The 18,977-nt window shown below is 39.3% G+C and overlaps 1 protein-coding gene across 2 annotated transcripts in view; it reads right to left on the minus strand.

Moving 5' to 3' along the window:
- The window catches only part of GRIP1 (glutamate receptor interacting protein 1), a 324,841-nt gene extending 306,470 nt beyond the window's left edge, over positions 1-18,371 (minus strand). The window contains exon 1 of one of the 2 annotated variants that reach the window (XM_087967965.1): positions 17,989-18,371. In XM_087967965.1, the coding sequence (XP_087824091.1) occupies positions 17,989-18,043 (55 nt within the window). In that variant the 5' untranslated portion in view covers positions 18,044-18,371. The remainder of the gene's footprint in view (positions 1-17,988) is intronic. The other variant, XM_087967968.1, reaches the window with a different exon arrangement.
- Positions 18,372-18,977: the final 606 nt, after the last annotated feature.

Genomic DNA, 18,977 nt, shown 5'->3' on the forward strand with positions numbered 1-18,977 from the left:
GAGGAAAACATACATAAGTGTTTCAGTCACATGGTGTATGTGCATGCACTTCAATCACATGTCAGAAGTCATCAGTTCTTGAAGAATTTCTCTGGCAACATACTTCCCTAAATAGGGAAAAAAAGGAAGCATCAGCAGAGAACCTTCCTGAATCATTTAATTGAGGGAGAACATGTGGGATGTGGGATGAAACCAATGCTTGAAATTAAGTATTATTTCATAAATTTATTAGTTATTTATTACACTAGTAGATAACTAGTAGTTATCAGAAGCAGTAGCTACAATTTCCCCTTTCATTGTAAGAGCCATATACCCAAGGATTGACAAATGCAGCTGCTATTCTTTTGGAGCTACCACAAGGCGTTTCCGTGCCTTGGTAAACAACCCACTCTGTAAATTAAATGCCATCTGACCATATCCAGAAAGAAGAAAGGGAGAAGTGTCCCTTCTCCAATATACAGTAGGAAGTCTTAACAAAAAGAAGTTAAAATAGAATACTGTAGGCAAGTATTTTTCTCCACTCAGTCCCAAGAGAAACCTGTGAGAAGTCAACAAATTAAAATATTGGCAACTCCCATTTGAATACATCAATCCATTAAAAAAGTCCATTCATGCATAAAAACTAATATCTCACTTGAGAATTCTTTAAAGAAGTGAATGTGGAAGCTGGAAAATATTGTTTATGGGAAATTGCATTAAAGAATTAAAAATGCAGATATATAGAAAAAGATGTAAGTGAGATACAGAAACATCAAGATTTGCAAAAACTAAACAAGCTTAAAATGTAAGATTAATTTCTCATTCCCTTTTCCTTCCCCTACAGCAGGCAAGAAAATGGCTGCTACTAGGTGAGGGAGGAAGCGAAGGCTGGGAAACTGTCATGGAAAGTTGAAAATGAAGATTACATGACTGCAGCAGTAGTGCAGCAGCAGCCAGTAGCACTGAAATAGCCACAACTTCCCCAAATTTAGAATAGAACTGGAAGGGACCTTGGAGGTCTTCTAGTTCAGGCCACTGCTCAAGTAGAAGAACAAATACCATTTCAGACAAGTGACTGTCTGGTCCAGGGGTGTCAAACTCATGTCATCAGGGCAGCGTCACATGACATATTGGGACTTTTTTCTCCTTCACTAAACTGGGCATGTTTGTGGCCAGTGCGTAATGCATTCAGCGTGCGGACCGCTAATTTGACAGCCCTGGTCTAGTCTCTTCTTACAAACCTCCAGTGATGGGAGCACCCACGATTTCTGAAGGCAAGATGTTCCATTGGTTAATTAATTGATTGTTAATTGTTCTCATTGTTAGGAAGTTTCTCCTTAATTCCAGGTTGCTTCTCTCTTTGATTAGTTTCCAACCATTGTTTCTTGGCCTGCCCTCCGGTGCTTTGAATAATCATCTGACACACACACCCCTATCCTTGGTCTGTTTTCTTCTCCTTTCTTGAAAATAGGAACAACACCAGCCCTTTTCCAATCCTCAGGTACTTCCCGGGCACTCCAGGATTTTTAAAAGATATGATACTCTGGGGTATTATCAGTCAGGTCCCAGTGCTAGGTCAGATAGGTTTCATTCTCTTGGGAGTTAAGCATGGGTCCTAGATTTTGGACACATTCTATAAGTTAGTCCATTTGATATACCTTGGTTCAAAAGTCCTATGATGCACTGTTTTACCCAGTTAGATGTCATGATAAAAGTCTTAATAATATATAGATTAATCTAGGAGTGTCAAAGAATCAATTTACCTTTCATTTATTCTAGGATCTCTTGAAAACAAGCACATTTTTTAAAAAAATTCTCCTACAAAGTAGTATAATTTCTTACAAGTCCTGTTTGACTTCTAACAATTTCATAGACACATCATCACCATTTTCTATGTAATTATGCAGAAGTGATTTGCCATTGCCTTCTTTTGGGATTCTTTTTTTCCCCCAGCTCTGATGTACCCTGGAGATTTCTTATTGAGTACTGAGCCATATTTAGCTTAGCTTTCAACAATAAACAAGGTCAGCCAGGTGTCACCTGCTCACTCCACAAAATGGTCTTTCATTAAATTATGGGTAACCACAACTACTGGTAGATTGTGTCAATCTACTTCAAAGTACAACCCAACATAAAATGTCCATCAAAAGGAGCAAAGTATTCATAAGTGTCATGCTTATAAATAATGTCATATAGAAAGTAATGGGTTCTTAAGAATGATAATTTGTTAAAATCAGTCCTAATTAGACATATCAATCTTTGCCTTTAAAGATTTTTTTAAAATGCAACCGATGAGAGAAATCGTAAAAACAAACATAAAATACAATTTCACTTATTCGTCCTGGGATTTCCATCCTATTTAAATAGCATTTTCACAAAAGGAATTTCTCTAGGATTTCAGGAGGAGTTAACTTCTTCTCTATACTTGTCACAATCCATAAAATTATCCTTCTTTCTTCCTTTTAATACAAATGCATCAGATTTGGGCCTCAAGGAAAGTACAGTATATTTTGTTGCTTAATCTGTTTTATGTGAATGGAGACTCCATTAGGACTCAGGTAGAAATCACCCCTTACCCAATCCAATGCTGTTCCTTTGAAAAAAGATAAGGAATGGGTGTCTTGGAATGCTGAGAATGCACATGCCTTTCTTCCTTTTTTTGAAAAATAATGAAAAACAAACGCTTGGTTTCTTATCTTGCTCAGTTCAGAGCTGGAAGAGAGCTAGTTTAGTTCAATCCTTTCCCATAAAAGAGAAAAGTGAAGGATGCAATTTTCAAACCTAGCATGAATAGTTTCTGGCCAGCTTTCAAAGTCAAAATATCCAACTTTCTTAAACTAAACCTAGTATCAGAAATTGTGGAAGTTGCGCACTAGAAAACAAGACAGCACCATATCATCTATTCTGACTTTACCACTGACGCCAGGCCTAGGGCTCTGTACAATGTAAGTTTTTTATTTTACCTATAAATCTGTGACATCAGAATATCAAAAGGGAGATGCCAGGCAAGGCAAGGGTAAAGCTGGTACAGTAACTAAATATGAGTATCCTCAGAATGATATTTATATGATCTATCTTTCCTTTCTTAAAAGCTTGGACCAGAGAGATATGGATTTGCCTATGTCATGTCTTTATTTATTAGGATTTATATGACTTCCAGTTCCATCCCAATTCCCAACTTCATTTTCATGCAGTCTATACTGACTATCAGGAAGCAGTTCAGTTTTATTCTTCCTTGGGAGCCATCCAGGCATACATAGCATATATAGCAGCATCTCATCTCAAAATTGTTTTATTGTATGTAAACTACTTCGCTTTTTTAGAATAAAAAGCAAGACAGAAATACAGTTTATATAACTTATGTACATAACCCTATGAGATAACATAACAGGATAATAGTAACTTATCTCAGTATCAGTATATCTTCATATATCATTCCAATATCAGTAATACATCTATATTTTACTTGATTGTAGAATATTCAAAAAATAAATCTTTTCATGATTGTTAATGGCAAATTAATGACATGCCATACTAATTAGTCTCTAGTAGTCTCATTGGGGGAAATGTGAACTGTACATATCAGACAGAAATGTTATTTAGCCAGAAGTGTTTTTCTCTTGCAGTTTTTCAGATGAGAAAAATCTCAGTAAAATAATCCACTGCTTCCACAAAATCATGTCTTCATCATAACACTGCGTTTGACTAAAGAAAATGCATCCAAGCAGAAATGGTTAAAAGATCATAGTTATTAGAAAACAAAACTATAGACTACTTTCTATAAACACACATTTCAAAATTCTACTGAATATTTACATATTTGAAGATATATCTGCACATTGTACCAGTTATAGACTATTTATTTACTACCTATTTTACTTGAACTTTTATACTGAAATATAATTTGAGCCATTTGATTTCAATGGTACTATGCAGCAAAATACATCTTGAGGAATTCCTTCCTTCCTTCCTTCCTTCCTTCCTTCCTTCCTTCCTTCCTTCCTTCCTTCACATCCATGATGAAAACTACTGTAAGAAGGGGTGGGATTCTACCAGATTGCATCTATTCACTAGAGCTGGTTGTTAACATTCTAAGCAGTTTGGAGAACTGGTTATTAGAAGAAATTACTGGCCTAATCCTGTAAGGAAGGCAGGAAGGATACATTCTGGTGTTGCTTACAGAAACTGCCTCTCCGTTAACCCTTATTACATTCTTGGCAGGACTAGACTTCCTGTCTCAGGAATGTCTCTGGAGGTTTTTTCCCTTTTACTTTGCTGGTACTTTGCTTCAAAGTTACAATGGCACTGAAAAAAATGACTTATGACCATTTTTCACACTTACGACTGTTGCAGCATCCCCACAGTCTTGAGAGGCGAGGCAAGGAGATGCGTGCCTCGATGTGAGTGATATTGAGTTGGCCACACCCAGCCAATAACATGACCACCAAGCCATGTCCACCCAGTCACATGACCACCAAGCCACACCCACCACCTAAGCCACGCCCACAGAACCGGATGTTAAACAATTTGAATCCCATCCCTGACTGTAAGCATATTTTGTAATATGGCAGAGAGTAAAAAAAATAAAATAAACTCCAAATCTGGAAAGAAATTGCTACCGGTAGAAATGAATGAAGTTTAATTTTTTCACTCATATTTGAGAGTGAGAGAAGCACTTGTGTCAGGGATGGGGAACTTGTATCCAGGCACTAATTGCTCAATTGTAGTAGGAAAATCATTCTCTCTCTCTCTCTCTCTCTCTCTCACACACACACACACACACACACACACCGATAGACAGAGATAGACACAGAGAGAGAGAGAGAGAGAGAGACAGAGACAGAGACAGACAGAAACAGACAGAGAGACACAGAGAGAGACAGAGAGACAGAATTGTTCTCCATGGGAAAAAAAAGAATGCACCCATCTAAATTATATTTGACCATTTGAAAACTGGCCAAAATTCATTTCTAGAGAAAGTAGAAGGGGGAAAATGGCAGGAGGTCAACAACACATAGCAATATGAGGGATGGGATAGCCAGAGATAGTACTGTGAGAGGGCATAAGAGCTAACAGCTGCTAGCTTCCTCATTAGACTAAAAGGACAACTGTGAAGGTAATTACTAAGAGCTTTAGCATCTGGCTTAGTGCATTTGCTTAACTTGCATACCCAAGTTAGATAAGGAAGAAGTAGATTATTAGTCAAATTTGTTTCACACTATTCTCAGAAAACAGCTCTATGCCAAGTAGTTAATATATTTTTTTACTTGAAATAAAAAATAGTCTTTCTATTATGGAGGAAAGGGGGGGGAAACAGGACAAAAGTGGCAGCACTGGAGAGTTTTTAGAGACTCTTAAGGAAGTAGCTGATTATTGTTCTGCCACCCTACAGAAAAGAGTGAGGATCTGGATGTACAAGTTAAAATTGTTGCTTGTATTGTATTTCCACCCTCAAATCTGCTTTAGAAGAAGCTAATGAAATATTTATATGCTAAACAAAACAGTTGGAATGTGCATATTGAATTTGCATTGCAAAATTATTCGCAAAACATTATCTGATATAAACATTGGTGTTCAATTTCTTTGCTACTATTATTTTTATCATCTTAAAACAAGACCTGTTACTACAACGTTCAAGTTGGATTAGTATTTATTTTTATAAATGGTTTATCTTTGGAGATTGTTAGTTCAAATTAAATGGAATATATCTTTCCAATACAAAGAGAGCTTTACTAGCCACCAATTTGCTTCTTAACTATAATTCCAGATTATTTTGATCTATTTCAAAGGCTCAGATCTTGAAAATAGGGTACATAAAGAATAGCTACTCCAATGTAAATTTGTTCAATTAAGATCTTTGCCAGTGGCAATCCTCAAAGCAGAGATGGAGATGCAGAGTACAGAGGGACAAAGCATTTTAAATCACAGCGTTTCACTTGCAAAATTACTTTGTTACCATGAACAAGTTTCCGTAGAATTATAAAAACATAAGATCCATGCAGGATCAGTCCAAAGTTCTTTACACTCAACTTTAGTTCTTTAAATCAACTTTACCAACTTAGTATCCTCCAACATGAAACTCAATGTTTAGAATTATCAGCAATAGTTAAACAAACTAATGGTTTCTAGGACTGAATACTGGTTAGAGAAGGCTATCTTATATGGTTTGCCATTCTGTTCCCATCGTGACAAAGACAAAACTCTTGACCAGGATATGATACACTCTCCTGTTCCTCATTCCTTGCAAATGGTACTATCTCTGATGTTAAAAGTTACTACATTCCATAAGTGTGTCTAGTCCTATTTTAAAACTGTTGATGTTACCAGTAATCACAGTTTCACTATGTGCTATGTAAATACCTCCCTGAGTTGCAAAATTACATTGGTATATGTGGATTAGCCGATGCTTAAAATGAATGTCTGTGAGCCAGTTATCCATTTGAATCTCTTGTAATCTGATGTGGACTATGACTGCCACCATATATTTTGTGAAGATTTTGAGTGGTATCAACAATCTAAACAACAGAACCCTAAATTGGAATGCCTGAATTCCTGCAACTTAGCTGAAAAGTTATTTATGCAGGTAATAAACAAGAATATGAATAAACAAGAATATCATCTCATAAATCCCTTATGAAGCACTGTCGATCAGGCCCTTCTATCCCTTTCGCAGGTGACTAGTATGACACACCAACACACCTTAGAGCAGTGACAGCTAAACTTTTTGGCACCGAGTGCCCAAAGTGCACACATGGGCATCCCCAAAATACAATATGCGTGCGTCCCCCATGCAGGCGTTCCATCCCCCACGCATGTATGCACTTCCCCCATGCACACACCTTGCATCCCCTGTGCATGTGTCCCCCCACATGCACCCTGCCCCCCCCACATGTGCAGCAGAGACCTGAAGACCAGCTGGCCGGTGGGAGGCATGTGCGCACATGTGCAGCAGACCTGAGCAACAGCTCACATGCCCACATAGAGGGCTGTGTGTGCCACCTCTGGCACGTGTACCATAAGTTCACCATCACGGCCTTAGAGGAGTTACAGGCTTTAACTAAAAATAATGGCTGTTAATATAAAAATCAAATTAAATGACACAATAATATAAAGCATTAAACCTTAAGGTGGATAATGTTGCTCAACTAAAAATATCCCAAAGACTGTTGTTTTTGGCCAAATGGCCCCTCACCGATCCTGTTGGTAAACATAAACAGGCCCAGTCAGAGCCCTAAAGAAGACTCTCTCTCATGGCTACCAGGATAAAGTCCTAGACCAGTGGTTCCCAAAGTGGGTGGTACTGCCCCTGGGGGCGGTGGGATGCCTTAGGGGGCACTAAGAGGCAAGGGGGCCGGCAGGGGGATGTTAAGAGGCGTCAGGGGGCATTCGAGGTGCCGGCCCCATAGGGTCACTGACTGCTGGACACACAGCCCATTGACTGTTTCATCACTCCGTAGCTGGCACCTTGAATGCGAAACCCACACGCGGCAAGCCTTGCCAAGCCTGGGGGGAGAGGTGGGAGGTGGTGGAAAGGGGGCGCCTTAGTTTGCAGGCTGCCCTCTCCGGTGGAAGCAGCGGTGCGCCAGAAGGCCTGAAAGCAAAACCCTCCCAATGGAAGGGGTGGGTGGTCCGGCGTTAGGCCCCCCTTCCCCAGAGGAGAACAAGGGAGCGCACAGCACCTGCCTGGCCTCCGCCTCTCCAGCCACCTGGGCTTGCGCGCAGGATGTGGGTGGGTGCAGCTACAGCTCTCCAAGGCGCGTGGCTCGGTTCAGTACAGCTCTATGTGGCTGGCCCAGACCTAGAACCTAGCCTCCCTCTGCAGCCCGGTTCTTCCAACCGAGCCCTGCGCTTGCTTGCTTGTTTGCTTACTTTCCAAGTGATTGTTCCCTCCACCTCCGCTGGTCTGGGCTGCTTCCGCACGCCTTCCTCCTCCTGGGTGGAGCATTGCAAAATTGGATACCAAAGAAAGAAATGGGGCAGGTGGCTGGAGAAGGGGCAGAGGGGCAGCTGCATTAAGAAGCAGGAAGATCTTAGCCATGGTTTATTGACTAAGCCAGAATCAAACATCATGCTAAACTCTAACCAGAATGGCTGGGTTGATATATTCAGCCAGTGTTTCTCAACCTTGGCAACTTGTGTGGACTTCAATTCCCACTCCGGCTTTGCTCTACTTTCCCAAAGTGCCGCTGCTGTCGCATTCTGTCTGTCTGTCTGTTTCCATCACTACTGAATCCTGTCTTTTCCACTGGCCTAAATAACCTTCCAAAGTACCACTGGTAACCCACTTCAGTCTGCACACCATCTTCCCCATACTCAAATTCTTCCCTAATAATGAACACAAGACCCAAACATCCACTCTGGCATTTCTTCAGTGGAAGAAGAAAAGGGGGGGAGAGACTGATAAAGAAATCCTTTCTTGATGTAACTTGAATACATTCAATCTTATATCGAATTTGTATGACCCACACATGATACAATGGAGAGAGGAATCCCAGATGGCTGGAACCTAACACCTCTGAGCGGCACAGCCAGGAGATGAGAAGACCATAAAAATTCCAGTGAGAAGTATGCTTGGGAAACTGTGAAAAAGATCGTTCCTTCAGAAGGGGTGGGGGTGGAATAAACATACTGGGTTTTGTTTCACAAAATACACATTGAGAGAAGGGGAGGGGTTCTAAACTCCCTTATCTATCCTGGCATGCCTGAGAGACATTAGACACTACTTTTAACCCCTACATGAATTGTCTCATCTCAATAAAGGATTCCTTTATTGATGATCTAGTCTTACAAAAAGCACCACTTATATGCGAGTTCCGGTTTGCAGGTCTTCGGCGGCAGACAGGAATCCGCGATCGTGCACGGTTTCTGCCTGGGCTCGCAGCTAGAGCGCCCCGAGCCAGCTGGCTTCGGGGCTAAGCCACCCCGTAGAGGTGGTGAAGAAGGGGAGACTCAGCAGGGTCAAGGGGAGCCGCATCTCTCCTCCTCAGCTGGCTAAACTCCCTTTCCCGAAGGCGGTAAGAGCGGCAGTCAGAAATGGCCGCCTCAAAGGAGCACTCAGCTGGAAAAGAAAGTGCAGGAGGAAGTTAAGAAGTGAAAGTTTTTGGTTAACCGGGACAAAAAGCAACAACTAAGGTATCCTGGAATTTAAATTTTACAAAAGATAACACCGCTCCCAAAGAAGAGTCGGAAGCAGCGAATGAAAGTGAAAAGGGAAAGTTTTTTTCTTCTTCACTCTCCTTCCTCACACTGACAACGAGAAGAGCTGAATAAAGAAATCGGAAAAATCCACTTTGGCACCAAGAGGTAATTAAACTGGAAATAGTAACCCCAAGAAGAGAAAGTGAAAAAAGAAGAAAATGTCAAAAGAAACAGCTTGTGTGTATTTGGATTGTTTGGTGACTTTGGGATTTTTGGAAATTATATTTGAATGACTGAAAACAATTGGGTGGTTGTTTAAAAAAAACTACAATGGCATCACTTCTGGATGAACTGAAAATCGAATTTAAAAAATATAAAGAAGAGGAACAAGAAGAGAAGGGCTCCTTTGGCTCCATTTTTCAATTCTTAGAAATGGCAATTGGTGTCTACAAGAAACAACAAGAAAAGACTGCGCAACAAGAAGATTGGGACAAAGAAGAAGCCATTTTTAATGAACAAGTAACTCTATCTGGGGAAGAAAAGGGGGGAAAGAGAATGGAGAATTTAAGATAAAAAAAAAAGCCAAAAAAGGGAAAATAATGTGAAAAGTGGATATAATGTTGGAAAGCAACAGAAAGGGGGAATACAGAAGAGGGAAATGGAGGTGGAGAGACAAGGGGGTAAAAAGGGGAGAGGGATGAAGGAAGGGAAGAGAAGTTACAAAGGTCTGGAGCAAGATGTAAAGAAACAGGACTTATTCAGAGATAATGGGTGAAAATTTAACTGAAAAAGGGATTCTGTAAAGGTACATAAGATTGTATTGTTATATTTGTAATAGAAATAATGTTAGAAAATTGGAAACAACATGATTAAAAAGTGGGATAACATAGTCAGTGTAATTCAGTGAAACTTTTGTGAACAAAATAAATGAAATGAAATAAATGAGAGAATTGAACTAGGAAGGAATGGGAACATTTTAACTACTCAATGTTTTATAAAATATAAGTGAAGTGTGGGGGGGGGAGTAATTATGGAAAGTTTATAAGTGTTCCCATAGAAGTATGATACTTATTTGAAAAGTAATGTGTAAAATGTTTAAGATTTAAATGAATATTAATATTAATGATAGAATTGAATTGGTATGGATTGTTGTTTTAATTATGTTATATATTTATAATTTTTCTTTTTTTAAAATAGATTGTGTAGTTATAGAATGTACCAAGCAGAATCCGAACGGAAGTTATGTATTATATTAAGTGTTATAATTTTAGGGGAAAGATATAAAGGCGTCATACTCCAATCAGTGATCACAGGAGAAATTTTGCTTTATGAAAAAAGATAATAGACAGCTGAAACAGGACAGACAAAGAATATAAGTATGATGATTTGAATTGAGATGAAATAAATAAAATAAAATTAAGAAAGTTGAAAGAGGGGAGAAGTTATATAGAAAATGTAGAATGGTAATAAGATATGGAATGGAATATAAAAATGAGCATGAACTTGAATTTGTGTCTGTACGAAGAGATGTAACCCGGGATCAGGCTGCTTTCAAAAAAGATGTTTAATGTTTCTATGTTTTATGTTTTGTTCGTTTATGTTTGTTTTTAAAAATCAATACAATTTTCAAAAAAAAAGCACCACTTATATCTAGTTTAAGGTTGTAATAAATCTAGTGGGTTTATCTCAGCACTGAAAATTCAGTTCAAATTTCACAGATTCATTTGGCAGAAAGCTTTCAAAGAAAAAGTCTTGGCCGCTAACAGTTTGGGGACAATATGGGGACCTTTGTGGCAGCTTTTATATATGGGAACTGTCCCAGTGATTTCATTGAGATTGTTGGTTTACTGATTATTTCAATTAATATGGTCATCCTTTTGAAATGTATGACAGGGCAGCTGGCAGCAGTTAAAAACTCTATAAAACAACAGATAACAAGAGAAACATTGCATACATAATGATAGCTGAGATAAAAACAAAACAATTTAAACATCTTTAAGACCTTATGGAAGAGCAGCAGGGTCAGGGAAATCTAAATTTGGGGATGAGAATAATGTTCCAAATGGTAGGCACCATTGACAAAAAGGAATGTTCGCCTGGGTACTGAGAGATGGCACTTCCTAATACAGTATATGGGACCAAAAGCATTCCCCTCCACCCAGTTCTAATGGGATAGGAAAATGGAACTGAAAAAAGGCAATCCCTCAAACACCTTTACTCTATGAAGGGCTTTACTGGTAGCCCAGTAGTTTAAATTGAACTCCGAGCATATAGGCAATCAACGTTGTTTGCAGAGCAGAAGTTTAACATGTACAATACTAACTGAGGAGCATGCATAACTGGATCAAACCTGGGTTTCTTGAGATCATTCCTAAACAGTCCTGCCAGGTTCAGCTCCCTCTTGGCATAACCAAACACCTCTAAACATCTTTGTCTTTTGGTGCTGTCTCTTCAGACCCCAATGTTCTTCAGAGCTGAGTATAGGAGGTTTCAGACTCAAGTCAGAATCTGCTGTGTCTATGGCAGGAATGCTTAGGCTTCTTTTTGCATGAACATGATTGTGGGGCCTGACAGCCTGTTTATTGGGATGTTTTCTCCAAACCTCTTCTTTAACACTGAGTGACTATGCCATGATATCAGAATTCACTGGGATAAGAAACATTAGAGGAGAGAGAAGGGTTGTTTATGGGTAATTACTGCAGCATGACTATTAACCTGTTGTGGAAGGTTGCTCTGAAACCAGGAAAAGCCTATCTCTGTTTTCCCCTTCTAATGCATATCCTTTCATCTTTCCACAACAGCAATGAATCTAAATAGCATGTACAAGACAGCCTAGAGTTCAAACGAAATAGCAAAGCTAGGCATAAAATCGAGAACACAGAAGTGGAGGCAGGACCATTACAAAAGAGATTTCTTAAATCTAGGGAAGGGGGGAAATGTGAGAGATTCAGAAAAACTTTGCCATAATTACGCTAAATATAAGTTGATCTGGGAAAATTACTTTGGCAAACTTTGAAGATTCTGTTATATTACGGTATTAACAACAAAGATGATTCCAGAAACTCAGGTAGTTTCTTGTTTCCTGACTTTGCAAACCTTGAAGATTTCATTAGAACCATGATAATGCTGAAGATGGTTGAGCGAGCTTCCATATAGAGACAGAATCCATGTGCCATGCATAGCCATTTTGCACTCATTTGTATTTTTCCTTCCATTTCTTTTTTGAGCACAACTACCATATTCTGAAATTTTCTAAAGAAAACTTTTTCTCATTGCTTTCTTGACATTACTTTTGAATCTTGCTAGCAATATTTTGGAGACAGTGGTACCATTTGCACATATAGTATATGAAGTGGCTGAAAACTGCTTTAAAATCTTCCAAATGTTGGTTTGTTTATTTTTTTTATATCAGAATTGTGGTTGGCTTGTTACTTAACATTGTTGGTTTTGATTATGTTGTAAATCATCTTGGAATTTACAGTGAAGAAACTGTATCTTTCAGTAAAGAAACTAAATATTCATATATCTGTAAATTATAGAACTTAATGTGTACTATTATGACATATAGAACAAATTCAGTGTAAAAAGTCCTAGAACAAGTATTTCTGTCCTTTTATCTCCAGAAAAACTCAAGCTATAAATTAAAGCCAGAGAAAAAAGCGAATGGAGAATACTATTGTTTAAAAATGTAAAAGAAAAATGCAGAAAAGATTGAAGCTCAGAATTGTAGGTCATATATATGCAAATCACTGGAAATACTGAAATAATAAAATTACTGAAGGGCTTAGGAATGTAAATAAAATGTCTAGGTAGAGGTTTAGAGCATTGCTAACTCTTACCATATATTTCTTCAAAATCTGAATCTCTAATATTGCAATATTATGCATGCTAATTTTTATTTAAGCACTTAAATAGTTTTAGCAAATAAGTTACATTAATTTGCAATACATACCCATTAATAGTTTAACATGATGTGGCATAAAAATCATAAACTACCTTCTAGCAAACCCGCTACTGTAGCAATAATTTTAAATGTTTAGTCAATCACCTTGCTTTTCTCCAAAGTGAAAACACTTTTCAAAAAATAATAGCAATACATAAACTTACTATAGCATGGGCAAAGAAGTCAAAGTATAAAAAAATATTCAAATGGAGAATGGTTGGGATACTCTTTTTGAAGGAAAATTTCCCAACTAAATTCTTCTGGAAAAAATGACCAACATTTCTTCATTTTAATATTGTCAAGTGTTAAAGCAGGAGTGAGATAACCATAAAATGAGATAACCATAAAAGAAAATTAAGAGAATCAGAGATTCACTTAGAGATCTATGATTCTGCCATCGGCTACCTGCACTGAATAATAGAAGTTTCAGTTCTAAGGAAGGTTCGGCTCTGCTTAAAAACAGATCTTTAGCAGATCTAAAGTTTAGCTGGAAAGCAAGAAATCCAACCGTTTCCTGCTTTCTAGCTAATCTAAATCTCCTGGCACAGCAGAACAGCTGATGGTTGGGGGGGAAAAAAGGAAAAATAGCAACTTAGCAGGCAAGTTTGCTAGATAAGGAGTGGGCAGAGAGGGTTCCTGGGGGCCATGTGGGTGGCACAGCCTTGTGTTCCTGTGCAGCCTGGATTAATTGCTTTGGGGGTGTGCTCTGTGGGTGACATTTCTCTGCAGACCACCAAAATTTTCTCATGGACCACCAGTGGGCCACGGCCCACCTTTTGGCAACCACTGGGCTAGGTGATGCAATAAAGTTGCATGTGCTTTCAATAAGGATCCATATACATTCCCCACAAATGCGTACATGCATCATCTCATTTGTGGGAGCTGCATTGCTTGTCTGTTTGCTTCCAGGTGCTATTCAAAGTTTTGGTCATCATCTTTATATGGCTTGTGGCCAGGTTATTTGAAGGACTGCCTCTCCCCAATTACATCTACCCAACCCATTAGAGCAGGAAGGCAGAGCATGTTGCAGTTCCCAACAAAAAGTGCCGTACATCTGGTGGGACCTAAATAAAGGACTTTCTCTGTGGTGGCTCCCTGCCTTTGGAACATTATTTTCCCAGATATAAGATTGGCTCCCACATTGTTGCTTTTCCACAAGGCATTGAAGACACGGTTTTCTTGGGGACCCATACAGAGCTTCTAGAGAAGTTTGTCTGATTGTGTTGTTAGTGCTGTGGGGTTGGTTTAAACTATGGATTTTTGTAGTATTATATGCTGTCTAGACTGCAAGGGTCTTCAAACTTGGCAAGTTTAAGACTTGTGGACTTCAACTCCCAGAATTCCTGAGCTAACATTACTGGAGGAGGAATTCTGGGAGTTGAAGTCCACAAGTCTTAAAGCTGTCAAGTTTGAAGACCTCTGGACTCTAGAGCACTGTGTGTGAGTTGGGCTATTAAACAAATTATTAAACAAATCTGTTTAATAAATGTCATCTGTGAAGCAGGAAGGTTATATCTCAGAAGCTACATTTCATACATACAGAAAACACTATAATTCAAATATTTTATACACAACATTTTTCTAAAAAATATTTAGTTGCCTTTTCAAATTAAAAAAAAAGATTAAAACTGTTTCAAATAACTTTAAATTATTGAGGCTGTAACTTTAACTATCTTGGTGTAAAATCCAATAGGAATATATACACACAAATACATGCTTAATTCAATTAAAAGGTTGAGTTTGGAACTATAGAGACAGAATAGTATTTTCTCCCAATGAGTTAAAATACTTCTGTTTTTGTCCAGAAAAAAAATGTTCTAAAATAAGTCAAAGCCAGACTAAAATATAAATATACCAATATTTCATTTTATTATTATATATTTGGTATTATTTTTATTTTTATTTTTTTAGTATGAATTGGCAAATGTTATGTAAATCATACGCTTTTTGTTTTTCAAGACAGAGTTACTGATAGACAGCTACAAATTATTATGAGGAAAAGAACTTCAGTAGTGAACTTCAAGCTGGCTGTTGAATTATTTAGGGCTCTTTCTAGGTGTTAACAATGAAATGCAACTCAATACAGTTCTTTCTTCCAGCTGAATGAATTTGTTGTATTGAAAATGATATGGATGGAATTCATTCTCTTTCTCAGACACCTTTTTCTAAGCACCAGTTAAACACATTTTTTCATTATTTCAGTTTATTGTATATCTACTGCCCACAATAAATATACACATATTTGAAATAAGGAATACTTATTCTTTGAACAAACAAGTTGGCTTGATTTACTAAAACTGATCTTCAGAATAAAAATATTGTGTACTAACAGCAGAGGGAGTTATAAGCAAACTGGTTCTGAATCAGAATTTGTATTTATAATTGCTTTCTAAGTCAACACCACAGTGAAATTGGATCTTCATTACATGCAAACTCTAGCCATTTTTCTGAGGGTTTTTTTTTAAAATATCTTCTCTCATCATCAAATCCTAATTCAACACCAATTTATGTATTTTGATCATTTTATCTATTCCTTATATAGAGAGTATGTTTCGGCAGAAAGAGAAAAAAATTAATCTAAAACAGCACTGACGTTTTTCTATACCCATTCATGAAGATGGAGCATTATAAATGGAACCATCTCAGAACTCAAACTATTTATACCAAGGAGAAAAAATAACAAAAAATGGTAAAATATGCTATGATAATTGCATAAACACAAAACAAAAATTAAGCAAACAAGGTTATAAACTGTTTAAAAAGAGTATACCTATTGGTTCAGAACAGCATATAAAAATATAGTCAAAGCAATTGTTGAACTTCATTATCATAATAAAAATAAAAAAATACAGGCAAAAATAAAATACAGTATCATCGATCCTATTTTTTATGCACAAAATTGATTTATTGCCTTTACTTTACAAAAACCTTTTGAATTTTTTCCATGAAAAATTAGCTGTATTATTTTGTAATATTATGGTCATCGATTTTTTCCCCCCAAACAATTTAAGTTCATTCAAATGTATATTGTTTTTGCATTTAATTTATTTTAGGTTGCCAATATGGATTAAGATTCAATACAATTAGTTTGGGTAGAAACAAATAGGATTGCATTGATTACCTTGTAAATGAAATTTAAATAATCTCCCCATCTCATTATAGTCACAACTTACAAACCAAAGATCTCCCATGTTAAATAAACTACATTTTGATCAGTAATATATTTAAGCCTGCAGATATAGTATACCACAGCCTAAATTATGCAGCTCTCACACACATAAATATTACAAGCACACAGTTTGTATAAAGTAAACCCAGTGGCTTTTGAAAAGCTGTTTGAATGAGCAATGCATTTAAAAGTTTGTTGATTTTGAAAAATTACCAGAAAACATCAAGGCCAATGTGTTACAATTATACAGTGCAGTAAATAACCAAAGCAACCACATATTTACAAACATTGTTTGCTGCAGTCAATTTGTCTTTCAATAAATTGGCTTACAACCTTCCCCACCCAGTAAATCACACTGCAGCTATTGTTACAGTAGAGATAAATTATGAAACATTTTTTCAAAAAGTTTTAGCAATTCCAATTTTTCCTAAAGATGAGCTCTATATGTAATTTTTGTAGATATTTTGCATTATTTCTGAATAAGCAATAAAAATAGTCTTTGAAGATAAATGATAGTTTTGCAAATTTAATCAAGTCCTATTTTTACTCTTTCTGACACCAACACATAGTCTTTCTTTTCAGATTGTTTTTAACATGAAGCACATAGCTCAATATTAATAGCAGTTAATGAACATTCTGCAACCTTCCCTACCCTGCTTAACAAAATATGTTAACTTCACAACACTTAAAAAGTTAAGTAGAGCCTATTAACTGAAATCTGTAAATGTTCTTTTATCTGGATTTCCTGTTGGCTACTTTAAGGCTATGGATATAAAGTAATCTCTTATTTCAGGACAAGTTTTTTATTACATGATGGACCAAGAAAACCCCCAGCTCAAAAACAGGAGCATGATTTCTCTGGTGCAACTTTATCTGAAAAAAAGAGAGATTCCTTGAAATGGTGGAGAATCTAGAAATCTGAATACTTTCAGAAAAGCACAAAATCATTGTTTCCTTGCTACAAAATCTACTCCTATAGGAACCAGAACCCCAAGGATTGTGCCCACCCCCACCCAGGTTCTGAAATCTCAGAATTCCATAATTTGCCCAGCATCCTGTTGGAGAGCATCAGACCCTATGGCTGGATGCTGGACTGGTTGTGGAGAATGGGTGGCCTGAACCAAAGGCCAATCCATTTGGAAGGAAAATCACAAACCAGAACGGAGGTACTTAAACTCTTCTCCCCACCCCCCCCCCCCAAAATCAGGACAATTTGGAAGCCTCGTTCCAACACCCTAACCAAAGGCAGCTTCTCTCTCTGTGTGTCCATCTCTTCTTCACTATCGCATGGGAGCGAGTAGAACCCCCCCCCAGTCATCCCCAGCAGAGGCTTCAACTTTGCCGAGTCCTTACACTTCTCAAGGAGACCAATGGTATCAAGAGACGGAGACCAGGCCCGATAGAGCATTTGTCTCAAGGAGCACCCACTTCTCCCCGCCCCGTAGAAGCAAGGGACAAGGCGAGGCAAGGCGCTTAGGCAAAGAAAAGTTAACTCGCGGAAGAGAAAGTGGCGCCCCCTCCTGCTTTCGCAGCCCACCGGAGCCTTTGCCGAGACACTCCCCCGTTTGCTGGCAGCCTGCCTCCCCGCCTCGCTTCCCTGCCTCTTGGAGGGGAAGGAGAGCGCGGCGCAAGGCGGAGAGCACCTGAAGGAGGGGGGCCCGGGAGGGGCGCCGAGGGAAGGGGGTCCCGATCAGCCCAGCCCTTCCCTCCCGCTCTGCGCCCCCGAAGCTCCCGCTCTGCGCCCCCTGCGCTCACTCACCTCTCTCCTGCTCGGCTTGGAGACAGACGGGGATGTTCTTCTTCCAGCCCGGCATGGCTCCTTCAGGGCTGCGGCTGCTGCTTCTGCTGCGGCACTAACAACAGCAGCGGGGAGCACATTACAGCCCTAGGCGGGCAGCGGCAGCGGCGGCAGTCCAACCACCGGTCCCTATTCCCCCGCTTTCACTCCCGGGGAATTGCGGCGGCGGCGGTGGCTCTTCTGGGCAGGAGAAGCAGCGAGGCGGGGACGGCGCTGCTGATTGCAACGCTGCCTCACTTGAAGGAAGGTGCTGCTGGGGAAGAGGAAGGAAGGGCAAGGGGGCGACTCCGCACGCTGGCGGGAGGAGGAGGAGGAGGAGGCTCTCCCCGGTTCAGCTGGGGACATACGGGCGCGCAGAGGGGTGAATGAAGCGTGGGGGGACGTCGCTTGCTTCGCCTCGCCGCTGCCAGCAGGTGGGAGTGCTGGAGTTGCCGGCTGCACAATGGACGAAGGGCGGGAAGGAAGGAAGGAGGAATGAGCAGTTGAGCTGCTTTCATTGGAGACGCCTCCCCTCGACGCCCGGGAAGAGCGGGACACGGGGACCCCGGAGAAGAAGGAGTCGCGGATTGAGGAGGAAGTCAAGAGCGCCGCGCGCGCGCGCCCCCGATCCTCTCGCGCCCAGTCGGGAGCGAAGTCGGTCACGCGTTGGGTAAAAGGTGCACCCAAAATGTACCAGGCGGCTTCGCCTCAGCCCTCGTCTTGTGTCAACATTAATTAGCTAAGAGAATATCATCTCTTTTCCCTCCACAGTCCCGACTCTTCCCTCGATCGCTTTTCCTGCACCTGAGTCCCAGTTCTCCTTCGGTACTGTGTTCCATGTAGTTGGATCTTCAGTAATAATTGCACCTGTATTTCTGCTCATTTGAACTGGGAGAAAATGCACAGTTTAATGTGATGCAACACTGCTTTTGACAAATTTATTTATCCCGCCTATCTGCTATACAGTTTTA

Source organism: Notechis scutatus, chromosome 6 (assembly GCF_049901735.1).
Source record: "Notechis scutatus isolate UNSWTSFEM ecotype Mainland chromosome 6, rNotScu1.2, whole genome shotgun sequence".
NCBI lineage: Eukaryota > Metazoa > Chordata > Lepidosauria > Squamata > Elapidae > Notechis > Notechis scutatus.